General features: G+C 36.5%; 1 protein-coding gene across 1 annotated transcript; it reads right to left on the reverse strand.

The window, feature by feature from the left end:
- Positions 1–2,464: 2,464 nt before the first annotated feature.
- Positions 2,465–13,088, reverse strand: tubg1 (tubulin, gamma 1). The gene is given in 15 exon segments (XM_043234670.1): positions 2,465–3,092; positions 3,865–4,026; positions 4,111–4,263; positions 4,414–4,481; positions 4,484–4,562; positions 5,468–5,490; positions 5,493–5,553; positions 8,239–8,365; positions 8,679–8,758; positions 10,331–10,464; positions 11,389–11,505; positions 11,508–11,537; positions 11,540–11,555; positions 12,752–12,865; positions 13,077–13,088. Coding segments are annotated over 15 exon segments (1,374 nt in total). The 3' UTR covers positions 2,465–2,894.
- Positions 13,089–14,258: the final 1,170 nt, after the last annotated feature.

The following is a 14,258-nucleotide window of genomic DNA, read 5'->3' on the forward strand; positions in this document are numbered from 1 at the left end:
AGGAGCCACTAGTGCCTGTCAGACAGACAGTCTGTACAATCTTTAATTCACTCATGCTCCATAATCAGGCTTTTTTTCCTTTTTGGTTGCACACTATCTTTGCTCTAGGGCAGCTTTGTCTGCCTGAATACAAATCTGAGAAAAGGTTACCAGCTACTTGAAATTCAGAGGTGGAGGGCAATCACATCTTCAATGTTGTTTATTTTGTCTTTTGCTCCTACGGCCCCTGTGACGGCAGTAGCGGTTGTCATGTGCTTTTGTGTTATTTTCATGTCACTCTTTAGCTGCAGGCAGCTCCGCCCACTGTCATACATGTAAGAAAAGTCAAACGACAACCTCTGATGCTTTAGATGGTTTGTATGCTGCATGGTACCTTTTATTATGTTACACGTGTAATAGTCAGTTGCACTATTGTTTGTACAGCTAACTTAATGTGCAATAATGCAAAATGATGAATACTGTATGTAATAAAAAGCAGCACATTACAACATCACTTGACTGTCCGATATGCTATGTGGGGAGGAAAAAAAACAAATTCACCAGAGAAATTACAATGCTAAAAAGTAACGGCAACAAAAAAGTTTTTGCAACACACATACATATATAAATTTATATTAGTGGTGTCAAATGATTAACTGGGATTAATCACATCCCAAACAAGTTTTTATTTACCTAATATGTGTGTACTGTGTGTATATATATATATATATATATATATATATATATATATATATATATATATATATATATATATATATACACACACACATTTTTTTATACATACACAATACACACAAGTAGTATATAAACAAAACCTTTATTTTGGATGTGATTGAGATTATTGTGGGTATGTATATGTGTGTGTGTGTGTGTGTGTGTGTGTGTGTTTTTTCCAATTAAAGCTGATGTTTTAACTTCCTGTTCATTAATCCCTTTCAGTAGAAGACATGATTAATGGCTGGTGAAAATTCAGCTTTGCCATCAAAGGAATAAATTATGTTTGTATATTTGTATAAAAAAATTTTCACTTGAAATATTTCACGCATTGACATTATATAAATACAACTTTGGTGACTCCTTTTAAAAAGATTTAATGTTCTCAAAATGATACAGTACTTTTCACTCTTATTTCAAAGCAAATTTATAGAAAAATAAGAATATAAAGCCTTAATTTGTTAGTAATTGGTTATTAATAGATATAATAATACTTTTTAAATTTTATAAATAACTTGTATTGTGGCTAATGAATAGTTATGAATAGTCAAAATCTAGAAGGTTTTGCCTGTCATCCACTGTGTATAAATGTTTTCAGGGCTTATTAAAAGGTTAAATGCATTCAATTAAACCAGGCATATTTAAGATCCTGTAATGCTGAGTAGAAATGATTAAAAACCCCACTGGAACCAACCAACTGTTTAAAATAAACCCGCCAGTTACAAGGAAAGTAACATGCAGTTCTGAGAAACGGTCACTTGATTTGATATATGAAATTACGTTTTGGGATCAGCATGTCCCTAGTAAAAAAATCCCACTAGAGAGAAATAAAATGTCTGTAACCTTTGGAAGAAACAGAAACTGCTTTGGAAGAGACTTCAGAGGAAAGTGTAACTGCTACCATATGAGGCGTCCTATTCTGCTCCTGGAGGGCCACTATCCTAATTAAGAACACCTTAACCAGCTAATCAAGGTCTTCAGGATTACTAGAAACTACCAGACAAGTGTGTTAAGACAGGTTGGAGCTAAAACAAAGTCTCCGGGAGCAAGATCGGACACACCTGATATATAGATTATCAGTCTCTGTCATGCAAGCATTGGAATATGACACAAAGAGCTTATCAAAGTTACAGGCATTCATTCCCGAGACATTTGGTATTTTAATGTGAGGGACTATATTCTTGTAATGGAAATATTCTTGTAGAAAAACATTTATTCACTCTCATGAACTTCAAGTAAATGCATCAAGTCTGACAGCAAACTTTATACACAGTATAACATTAATAATAAGAACGTAGAAGCAAGGAAAACTGGAGAAGAAGCATAAATTATTCAAATGAAGAAATGTGTTGGGATAGTGGTGTATGTCTGATTCTGCCAGACTTTGAGGTAACTTCACTGATTTGATTGACTAGAAGGAAACCCGATGAGGGTTCATTGATTGGATTGATAGAGGTCCAACATAACACTTGACTTTACTGATCGTCTTCGAGAGTAATCGCGACAACGAGACGGAGAGGAAAACTGATTCAATCGCACAATCATAGTCTATCCCCTGAAAGCAATCGCCTTTTGTCTTAAAAGCATGCATGCGTGAACGTGAGGGAGTGAGACGGTGTATTCATAAGCTGCTTCTAGTCTGATCTCTTCTAAGAGGCTTAATCTTTCACACTCCCTCCTACGGTTACATTCATCTGAGACCACCCAGTCTTATCGGTGTAGACGTCCAACGTGTGTGTGGTCAGGAAGTTTGTGTGCAGGCCACCTTGACGTAGATTGATGTAGATTTTGTGCAGAAGAGTGCAGAGTGCAGTACAAAAATAGATTGAGACAGAGCCATAAATATACTCTGATCGAGGAAAACAGGAGGAGAGAGAAAGAGAAAGAGTGAAAGTTCAGGATAGAGGCACCAGGTTATGAAGAACTTCTTATAGGCCCGTAAACATGACAAATGACATGTAAATATATATACGTGAGTGGATCTCACCACAGCAGTAATGCAGAGAAGCCTCTGGCAGAACACTATGGTAAAAGATTTATGGACACAAGTCTCTGGAGTTGGCTCCCTACTGAAATTCGCTAACGTTATACGCTACTGGAGTCACTGTGTATTTTACAGGATGAGTTTAGAGCCTGCCCTTTTCCGCTCTGAGAGCTTTAGGGAGTGAGCCGAGGGGATTTCACTGCTCTTGTGTGCCCCAGGAGATGTAGTCGGGACGTGTGGCGGCGCTGTATTCATCCACGAGCTGCTGAACCACCTCACGAGAGTTATCCAGCTCGTCAAAGTTGTCCTTGAATATGTCCTCCTTCCTGAACTGTTCGAGGAAGGCCTCCCTCTTCCTCAGCTTATCATACTGACGACAGGTACGCTCAAACAGCTAGGAGTGAGGGAGAGGAGGACAGAGGTTAAAGAGTCCGCTCAAATCTAGCCTTTCTACATACAAGACAACGTTTTTGTCCCCATGTCTTTGACTGATGAATTTCCTTTTTAAAAAATGTATATATATTTTTATGGCACTCTTGGACAGTCTAGCTGATTAACAATCTTAGAGTTAATATCTTCTATCAATCTTAGAGTTAATAGGTTTTTCATAATGATGGAAACCCTGGTTCAATGGTGTTTGGGGTTCTGAAAAAATGACTAATTAATGTAATTATGTGGGGTGTTAATGAATCCTTAATTTTAAGATCAGTATGATCAACGTTTTGCTTTTTATAAAAAAAATGTTATTCAACAAATCTCAATCAATTACACTTGAAATATTGTAAAAAATGTAATTGTTACTGAAGAATTGTCACAATTGCTTTCAACGTTAATAATAAAAATAAGCAGTATATTAGCATATTAAAATGATTTCTGTTGTCGAGTGACACTGAGGACTGGAGAAATTCAACAGAAACAAATTTTAAAATCAGTTGGAAGTTATTTCAAAATGTTACAGATTACTGTATTTTTAGTTTAATAACTGCAGTCTTGACGAGCATAAGACACTTACAAAAACAAACAAAAAAAACTTATTAACCCCAAACTTCATATATCCAATAACAATTGATATAGATGAAATAAAAAGCAAAAATCTATAAATGACCAATGTAGTACCTAGTTCAAACCCACTTTTAAACAGTACAGACTTTAGGGTTAGGTCTTACTGAAGAGATGCTGGTGTGATTAGCCATCATAAGTCCACTGACACGATGAGCTGACGGCAGGTAGGGGGATCGGCGAGACAGTGCCACCTGAATACTCGCCGGACCCCATGGGATAAAATTAGCCAACTTTCTCTCCCTGATTCGCTGCAAACTCTTGTGGACCTGCAGAGACGCATATAAACATATGAACATGAGGACATGCACATTTAACTTCAAATAAGCTGCGTTTATTTAACGTGCTCACACCTGTGTGGGGTCCACCTCTCCCTGAATGATGTTGAGAATGGCAATGTAGCAATGATTGGTCTGACGGTCTCGGCCTGTGGACACCATAACATTCTTGGGCTGCAGGAGCCTCCTCATCACATCAAGAACTGTAGTCTTCCTCACACTCGCCACCTGAAAAGGTGAAATTCAATTTCATAATGATTATTAGAACCAAGTCAACAGACACGAAAAAGAAGATTAGAAATGTCATGTTTTTACTAATTAAACGCAGTAATTTCTGCAAAGGATCTTAATGCAAATTCCCACATTTGACCAACTTACAGCCTGATCGGTGGTCAGTGGTGTGTATCCAGTCATGAGGAAGTGGAGGCGGGGAGTAGGGATGAGGATGCAATCAAACCAATCAGATCATTGTTCATATATCCAGGGTAACGGAGGGTTGTTGTGCTTGCTGACATTATAGTGGACACCTGTTAAAGAAAAGCACACTTGTCTTTTGATAATCCAAGTGAATGGGGAACAACAATAAAACAGTCTCCTTTATTTCCATTTTATATTGTGTTGTGTTGGGTGTTCTAATGGCGCACTAAACGTATCGTATATGTAAAAGCAGCTGGTGTCAAAGAACATAAAAGCCTAGACTGGTGAAACAGGTTTCCTATTTGCACTCTGGTCACCCTTTAGAGAAATCTACATGCTGTATTGTTAAAGTTTCATATGACCGAGTCTATTAGAGGTGATGAAGACAGTGATGGATGAGCTGACAAAGTAAACTCTGAGCAGGGCTCTATAATAATGGGCGTATAAGAAGGAAAGCATAGATGAGCGCTGCACGGTTGACTGACTGGTTATTTATTACCAGATCATTAGAATGTGACACAACAGCATGTCAGGCAGCTGATGACAACTTTTGGATCAGGCAACTCCCATGTTTCATCCTTCTGAAACTGACAGGCTGAACTATTTCAAATTTTAAGCAGATAATACAATACGACTATAAAGGAGCACCCAGCTGCTTTCTAATATTAACATTCTGTGGTTTAGCGTATACATTTTCTTGACATTTGCATATACAGTGAAATCCTTCTCTCATTTATCTTGTTGCCAAACAAGCCCGCGACTGGCTTTAGTTAGGTTGATTTTCTGATCGTCTGGATTATGTAAATGCAGATCTTATCGCAGGAGAGCTGCCAATGCCCAATTGTGATTAATATATAAGGGGTGACTCTACTGTCCCTGCATGAACCGTGCCAGGCCTGTCCCTCTATTTGCTGCAGGGATGGGGTTTAAAAACGACACACTCTGGGCTGGATGCTTCAGATCAAGACAGATGAACTGGGGCCTGTATTTTAACATGCTGATTTTTAAAACTCACCAGTTGGTTAATCTGAGAGAAAGAGGGTTCTGTATGTGCAGCCGGTCCGTGGCGATTCTGTTCAAAGCAGTATTGTCCAGCACAACCTGAAAGAGATATGGAAAGAGAAAAAGAAGGAAAGAGATTTTTAACCACATGCAAGACTGTGTTGTAGGTCTTCTCGGGACCTAAGATCTGAGTCGACATATCCATTTTAAATGGAACTTTCAATGCAACTTAAATCTGAATAAAAGAAATAGCTCACCCAATAATTAAAATTTTTTTACCCTCAAGTAGTTTCAGACCGGTATAAATTGTTTTTCCGAACACAAATGAAGATATTTTGAAAAGTTTGTAACCAGGCTTTTTTGGGTCACCATTGATTTTCATTGCATTTTTTCCTCCTACTAGAAAAGTCAATGGTGACCCAAAACAACCTGCTTTTAACTTTTTTCCAAAATATCTTCCGTTGTGTTTGGCAGAGCAAAGAAATTCCTATAGGTTTGGAAGTAAACCTGGTGTGTATCTGGTGTGTGGTGACAAAGTCTCTTTAAGACAAGTCATGTTACTAGGAGGCCATCTTTGAAATACGTCTCAGGAATCCAAGTGCAGCTCCTATCTCTCTGTATTGGAAAATATTACATTCTAGAAGGTGGGGCTTCCTGTGATTGATTGGCCATTTTAAGTGTTGCATTTTCCCCCATACAAAACTAGAGTGACACGTCTTAGGTATTTTACAGTCTATGGTGGTGAGCACACTGGCGCTGTTGTCCTGTGGCTGCCGTCACATCATCCAAGTGGATGATTCACACTGAGTGTGGAGGAGGAGGAGAGACCCCAACATGATTGTAAAGCACTTTGGGTGTACAGCAATACACAATAAAGCACTATATAAACACTTCATTTATTCGTTCATTCATACCTTATTCATAGGGCAAGTAAAGTGTAGAATTTTCATTTTTGGGTGAACTACTCTTTTAACGTATTTAAAATTGTAATTTAAATTAGAAAATAGAGAATCCATTTCTAAATAGAGAACCAAGCAACACTTGACAGGTAGAGCTAACATTGACAAGGGCATGGGTTGGATTTCCAGAAAACACACAGAAAAATGTCTTTAAAGTTTGTCTTAAAAACACTGCAAGTTACTTTGGAAAACAGTGTCTGCTAAAGGAATGAATGTAAATATAAAGAAGTGGATTCATAATGAAAGAAATACATTGTTGTGGGAGCTGTATCAAGAATTGCCATCTTGCTTACAGTCACAGTGTAGAACAATGTCAATATTTAATTTTCAAGCAGACTTTCAATATTATATTTAAAACCAATGTGGTTAATATGTGATATGGAAAAATTATATACTCTTATGATTGCTGCGTTACTTTCTTTTTATTATTGTTATGATGATTATGTTAGAATTTTTTTTCTTTTTCTGCAAACCTTGCTGAATACCAATGAAATTCCAAATTCAATATGCCAATTTTGTTAACATTTCAGCTAATGAACTGAAAAAATAAAACCCCGAATCTTAAAATTTAGTTCACCCAAAAATTACAATTCTGCCATTAAATACATTGCCTTTACGTCATTCCAAAGACATTTGTTCATCTGCAGAAAAAAATCTTAATGTGTGTTCTGAAGATAAACAAAAGTTTTCTGTGAACTATCCCTTTAAAACTTTGGCCCTAATTGTATTACATTTATACAATATATTTTGTATAGGTACAATATTGATGTATACAAGCTGAAATATTTGGGTGAAACTCACTTTTAAAGATAGAACAGAGATTTGCTTGATTTCATATATGTGTGTTTTGAAGATAAGATAAGTCTAAGGAGTTTAGAACAAAATGGAGGTGAGCAAATTACGACAAATGTCTTTTTAATTCAGTTAAGAATAATGCCTCAGACTTGGTGTTAGCCTTACATCTGTATTCTCATCAAAGAAAGACAGAAAATCTTCAACCTTTATTAACCTCCTTATCCTTGGAGCTGACTCTCTGATCTGACATTATTATATCTGCGAGAGACAATAATGAAGCTAGCAGACAGCTGCAAGAAACACAATATGCATAAAACAGATCTTACCCTTTACTAATGACATTTGCTCCACTAAAGCCCAATCTATTCTGAACCGCAGCCCTCAGCTATAGAGATTAACTGGAGATATGAATAATGATGTAATGCTTTAGTCTTGTGTTATGATGATCAAACTCATAAATCCCTTTAAAACTCAGAGAAGAATATAATACAAACACGATTACTGGCTCCTCAGAGAGTCAATAGGATGTGTTTGTTGTGTAAATATCTGCTCAATCATGTGCTGATGGATATCAGTATGAAAGTAAAATAGAAAGTGTTGTTGACATAACTAAATATTTGCAGTCCAGATGTACAGATATGACAGTACTCTGCATGGTTTATGAAACTAAACCCAGAGACCAAGCTATTGTTAATAAGGAGGAAATGGCTGGAGAGAAGTGGATAATCACATAGGACAAACTCTCTTTTCTCCATCCACTGCTGTTTAGGGAATGAAAGCAGGAGAGGAAGAAAGAAGGTCTGTTTGGGAAGGTGGATTGTGTAACTGAGGAAATGTGCAGTTAGAGTAGCAGGCTGCATACGAGAGAGGCTCTGTTTCAAATAGAAACACATTCATTTAAGATACACAACCCTGGAGTGTGTTTGTGTGTACAAATGTGTTACACCTCCTAAATTCTAGGCCAGCTGAAAAGGTTAAGAGACAGTGTGCGTGTGTGTGTGCACGCATGTGCATGTGTTCATTCACTCACCACACAATCTGCATTCTGGGTCAGTCTCTTTAACGTCAGAAGAGAATTATATGGCTGTACGACAACATCACTCATCTCATCTTGGTTAGGAAAGACAGAGTAAGTCTGAACCAGTTTTTTAGGATACCTAAAAAAGAAAGAATGGCTGAATGTTTAAGGCACAAGAACACGTGCCCAGCCAAGCGCCGCTGGTGCCCTTGAGGTTGCACACGCAATGGTATTAAACACACCCCTAAAGAGAGGTAATTACACCGGAGATGGCGCTGTCGCATGCATCTCCCTCTAATTACACCGACTGCCACCCAAACGCTTCATGACTGCAAGTCTAGACGAACAATGCAGAGGGTGTGGATCTGTTCTTCAGGAGAGGGAGTGTGGACTGCTAAATCAGTCAGAGCAGGGGGAGTCAAAGTCCTGTAACAGTCAATTGCGTTTCGCACCTGTCGTTCAGTCGCTCCAATAGGTATGACCCAAGACCAGATCCTGTTCCCCCAGCGATTGAGTGGCAAAGCACAAACCCCTGAAAATAAAACACATTTACATTTAAAACACATCTATATGTGTACTTATATATATATATAAACATTTTCAGTCTAATTTATTTTGAACAAAATTGAGATTTTGGCAATACTGCGATTAAACTATATATCAAAATAATGGGACTGAGCTAATGATTTTAGTAAGCATACTAGTATTAAAATATATGACATCCATAAAAAAAAAAAAAGGCATTTAAACACCTTAATCCCATCATTACAGCTCTGACCAAAGTGCACATGTGCAAATGAACTCCTTGACATCTTTCGTAAGCAGGCCCAGTTCTAGGGGGGTGTTAATCACCCTCAAATGAAAGCAAGAGCACCCTCGGCTCAGTTTTGTTGATTGTTGAGTTAAGTTTGCGAGATCCTTTCATTATAACAAACAAAGTGCAGACATTTCTTGCATTACTAAGAATCCTGAAGAAAATATGTTGCCACCATAATAATAAGCAGCACAACAGATTTCAACAGTGATGAGAAATGTTTCAGAAAGCAAATTAGCATATTGGGATGATTTCTGAAGGATCATGTGAAGACTGGAGTAATGATGCTGAAAATTCAGCTTTGCATCACTGGAATAAATTACATTTTTAAAATTATATTTTAATTATAATAATATTTCACTATTTCAATATTACTTATCTGACACTATGTCACTTAGTTAGGTTCAATGATTAGTTAAATAATTTATTTTTTGTTTAGAAAAAAAAGGTAAATTCAAATCACATTCAATTTAATCTTCCTTTTTAGAATATTGTGAAATATATCACACGTTGGGTAAACCGATTGAGTTGTTTTTGCCCCACATTTTTAATACCTCAGGAATTTTTTTTTGCCCCAAACCCTAACTAGTCTTTATGTCGGGTCACTCAACTTTCAGCAGTTAGCATGATATACTGCACACACGCGCACACACACGCACACACACACACACACACACACACACACACACACACACACACACACACACACACACACACACACACACACACGCACGCACGCATGCACGCACACAACTAACTGACTGACTGGTAACACCATCCTCCAAACCACTCCTAACCTCTAGTTACATACAAGTAATACATGTGCACGCAAACATCAGTATTTGCAGATAATAAAGTGAAACGACACCGATTACAAAGGGAGGGCTGAGTCTGTTGTTTTAATGGGGGAGGAACATCTGTATCTTGTAAATTAAGAGTGCAAAATAGCACCTTTGTATAACTATCTGCAGACAATCGTATGCATATAAACATATATACATATTTAATGAAAATGTAGCTATATGTATACATGAGTCTATGTATGTCTGCAAGTTAAAAAAGACCAGAGAACTGTAGAAAGGGGTGCAGGAAAAAAAGCAATGGAAAAAAATGGAATATCGTCACTTTACCATCTGGAGGTCATCAGAAAGTGTTTTACTTTTTGTTTAAAAATGAATCTGTTTAACAACCCAAATATTCTCCGAAAAAAGAGAAAAAATGGTATTAATGAATGACCATGCAACCCAGTGATAACACAAAGAAAAGTCCCACGGTCATTGAGAATCATACCTCCAGACTGTCACTGCCATCTGCCTCTCTGTCAATGATGTCAAAGATGTCCTCATGGATTTTCTCCCTGAAATGAATACATTGACCACATTTTAATTCAAACAAGTTAACGTTGTTAACCTGTAATTTCCCCACTTTTTCCCCAAACAAAAAGTCTAACTCTTGCACAATTATTACATATTTGTTGTTGGATCACATCATAATTGAATTTCAATTTGGAATATGTCATAATTTAACAGCTATATCACCTAAATGTTTCATCACTCTTGTTTAATCATTCTACAGTTGATGCAATGTGCTGAATCATATTTATATTCCATTAAGAAAGATACATACATTTATGATGAAATGGGGCGATTTTCTTGTGCAGTTGCTTACACAAAGTGAATAGACATTAGCTTTCGAACTCTCAATAATAAAAATTAAACTGGAAAAATAAAGGTTGAGTTTTGCATTGTTCATCAGTATCTGTTAGCCTGTGCCGCTTGTGGATTTCGCTTGTCGGGGAAACACATTTCTAGCACATTATTTAAAAAAATATTTTGTTCATTCGACTTTTAATACAATAACTATATTCACATTTTTGAAGCGGTACATCATCCCAATTATAACAAGTGTAACGCCGGTTTCAAAGAGTTTCAGCTATTGAATCAGCTTTCATGCACCATGTGTCTCAGCACAGGAGGCTGTTTAATTATCAGCCTTTACACGCTCATAGACAAAACTACCAGAAGCAGCTGAATCACTTGTGCTGTCCGTGAAATAACAGTCTTACACAAACATTTCAAATGATTTGATCTGTTTAGGGAGTAATTCGCTAATTCAACCTACATGCCATTGAATAAATGTTGCAGAACTTGCATTAAAATGATGCAATATGCCCAGTTTTCACTATTTATTAGTGTTAATATCTAATAAAAATGTAACTGTCACACAATCTGAACAACAAAAAAGTGAGCTTCAAAGAAATGACAACAAGTCATCACCTAAAATATAACAGGAATTTAACCTTAAATAAAAGCCAGCAATTATCTAATGTCTAACATTACTTAGTGTACCTGGAGAGAAGCCACTGGCCCAGTTGTTGCCGGCTCCACCGCCATGCTCAGACAGGTAGATGTTCTCTGGGTTGTATAGGTTGGCATATGGAGAGTTCAGGATGGTGTGAATGACTGGGGCTCCAGGTCCAACAGCACAGCACGAGGATGTAGTGCTCATCATCTGCCTGACACAGGAGAAAAGGAGCATTACATTTTACAAAAAAGTTCAGCTTGAGAAAGTGACAGAATGGCGACTTCCATGACAATTCAGAAATATGCCCATAGAATATTTATGAGATATTTCAGCATCTTATACTTAGTATAAGTATCGATCAAATCTTTTTCTGGCAATAGTTGTCAGAAAAGTAACTTTCAATGCATTAATAGAAAGGCAAATGGAGTAATACCTTTTCATATCCAAGCAAATAAACATCATTTTTAAATATTTCATTCCTCAAGTCTTTGAATCACGTAGTAAATATTTAATAAATTAAAAAACGTTAGCAAATCTTGCAGTTCGTTCCTTTAGATTGCATTTCATAACCTGAGCAAAAGACACACACTTGTGGGAACACACACTTATTAAAGACACACACCATATCAGTAGATCACTAATTTACATACCACACAGCTAGCCATAATGCAGAAGAAATTACTATAATATTGTGAGTCACATAATATATTCATATCAGAAGAGAGTTTTGACACTTCATTTCAGAAGAAATATAAGCAGTCTCTTTGAAAATATTAGGATTTCAATGCAGTTTCTGTGAAATAACTAATTTTGTTCTTTAATTGGAATAGTCTTTTGTTCGAAAAATGGAAAGACAAGCTGTGCCATTTATTTCAAATTAATTTTCCATGAGATTGTGAAAAGGCCTCCACATAATTACTGCAGAGGATAATGGACTTACATCAGCTGCATTCACTGGAACCCTAGCTCCACCTGGCAGTCAATTATGCGGAACTTCTAATAAACGATCAAAATTTTAGTGAGAAATTACATTTTATTTTTAAGTTTTTCAAATTATATACACCAGATTGCAGCATTTTATTGTGCTATTTTATTTATTACTTAGATCTTTACCTTAATAGTATTTGCATGTATTATAATGCTTTTTATTTATTACCTTTTGTGCATAAAGTTTGGCAATATATATATATAATACAATAACTTGAACTGAAATTGTTTATACTGGCCACAATACCAAATATTGCTTGTTGTCTTCATGATAAGATGTGTCCATATACAAACTCAGTGGTTTTATATCGATGAATAAAACATAGAATTTTAGAGCTTGATGTGTTGTGATTATAGTTGATGATCAATTACTTATATGGATGGATAGATGAAGTAGTACATTAGTCTATATTTGTGTACCTGATAGAAGAAGACATCTTTCCGGTCTGTACCCTCAGTGGCAAACTCCTCTACGATGCCCTCTGGGCTGATGCCATGCTCAGCACATAGCTGCTTCCAAAACTCAAACTCCAACTGCACAGAGAGACAGAAACAGACGATTCAGTCTATTAATGCTGGACTCTTAAGAGCACTTGTAAAAAAGGCTATTGTCTAAGCTATTGTCATACATCATTATATATCAGTGCAATCAGAAGAATATTAATGTAATGGATATTGTTTATGCCACATCAAATTTTACAGTAATCAAATCTTGCACACACTGATCACCATTTCCTTCACTGACCAAGTCTGACATTCTGTCTCAGCCCACATGAGATTGACACTGTATATAAAACCATATTTCTCAAGAGTTAAAAATTATATATATATATATATATATATATATATAAACAATGCGAATCCCTCTAGCTAACTTGCACTGTCAAACGTGACTGTAAAATATACAAAGCAGTATTTAGAAATACGTGCATAGAAGGTCAGGTTAGTTTACATTACTATTTGATCAATTATAGCTCTCTTCAACTGACAGCATTACATAAGTATCACTACCAATTACCAAAAAACGTAGGAGCAGTCAATAAATAGGAAAGGTAGTGAATAAGCTTTTGGCTTTTGCTGACAAATAGCTCTTATTCACAACCAAATTCACACTGACTGTATCTATTGTGTCATTTCAAAGCTACCCAGCATGATAGCTAGCTTCTTAGCTAGCTAGCTAACTGTTTATGTAGAGACTATCAAACAGAGCGTGATACACCGCGAATGGCTCACTCTGATTCCCGCACTGTCCGAGCTGCAGGGTGAGTGATTTCTCGAGGCATGCTGCGCTGTTATTTCAGCTGTACGACCAGTAAAGGTGAGAGACGAGCTGCTGTCAATCAACCGCTATGTGCATTCCCGCTCCAACAGCAACGGCCTAACGTGCGCGCACTGCATGCGCAGAACTTAGCCACTCTATGCTTTCACAATGTGAAGGCCAGCAAACGTGAACTGATCGATACTTGAAAAAGAAAGAGCGAAAATGTACCCAGAGAACTCTTTATCGAAATAAATTGGAAAAAATAAATACACAAACAAGCAGAAAGTACAGGCAGAAAGCATCACTGACGTAATGAATGACGTAATAGCATGCGTTTACATTAAACAACATCAAAGCTGCGCGTCAGTTGCGCAAAAAGAGGACATTTGCAATATTAAATTCAGCAGGTTATTTGTTAAATTTAAATCACTTTTGGCAAAAATACAACAAGTTTAGCATTTATTTTAAATAGTAATAGTAATTAAATAATAATACTAAAACCTAAAAACCTTGGGGTTTAGTATTTAAACTCATAGATATGTTTATCTCTCACTGTCTATAAATTATGTGTTAAACAAAACAAACATGTTTTTGTGTTTATAACTGTAACATTTGCCATATATCTTTCTAATTCAATACATTTGTTTATTATTGCATTAAATAAGA

This window comes from Puntigrus tetrazona, chromosome 3 (genome assembly GCF_018831695.1).
Source record: "Puntigrus tetrazona isolate hp1 chromosome 3, ASM1883169v1, whole genome shotgun sequence".
Taxonomy (NCBI): Eukaryota; Metazoa; Chordata; class Actinopteri; order Cypriniformes; family Cyprinidae; genus Puntigrus; species Puntigrus tetrazona.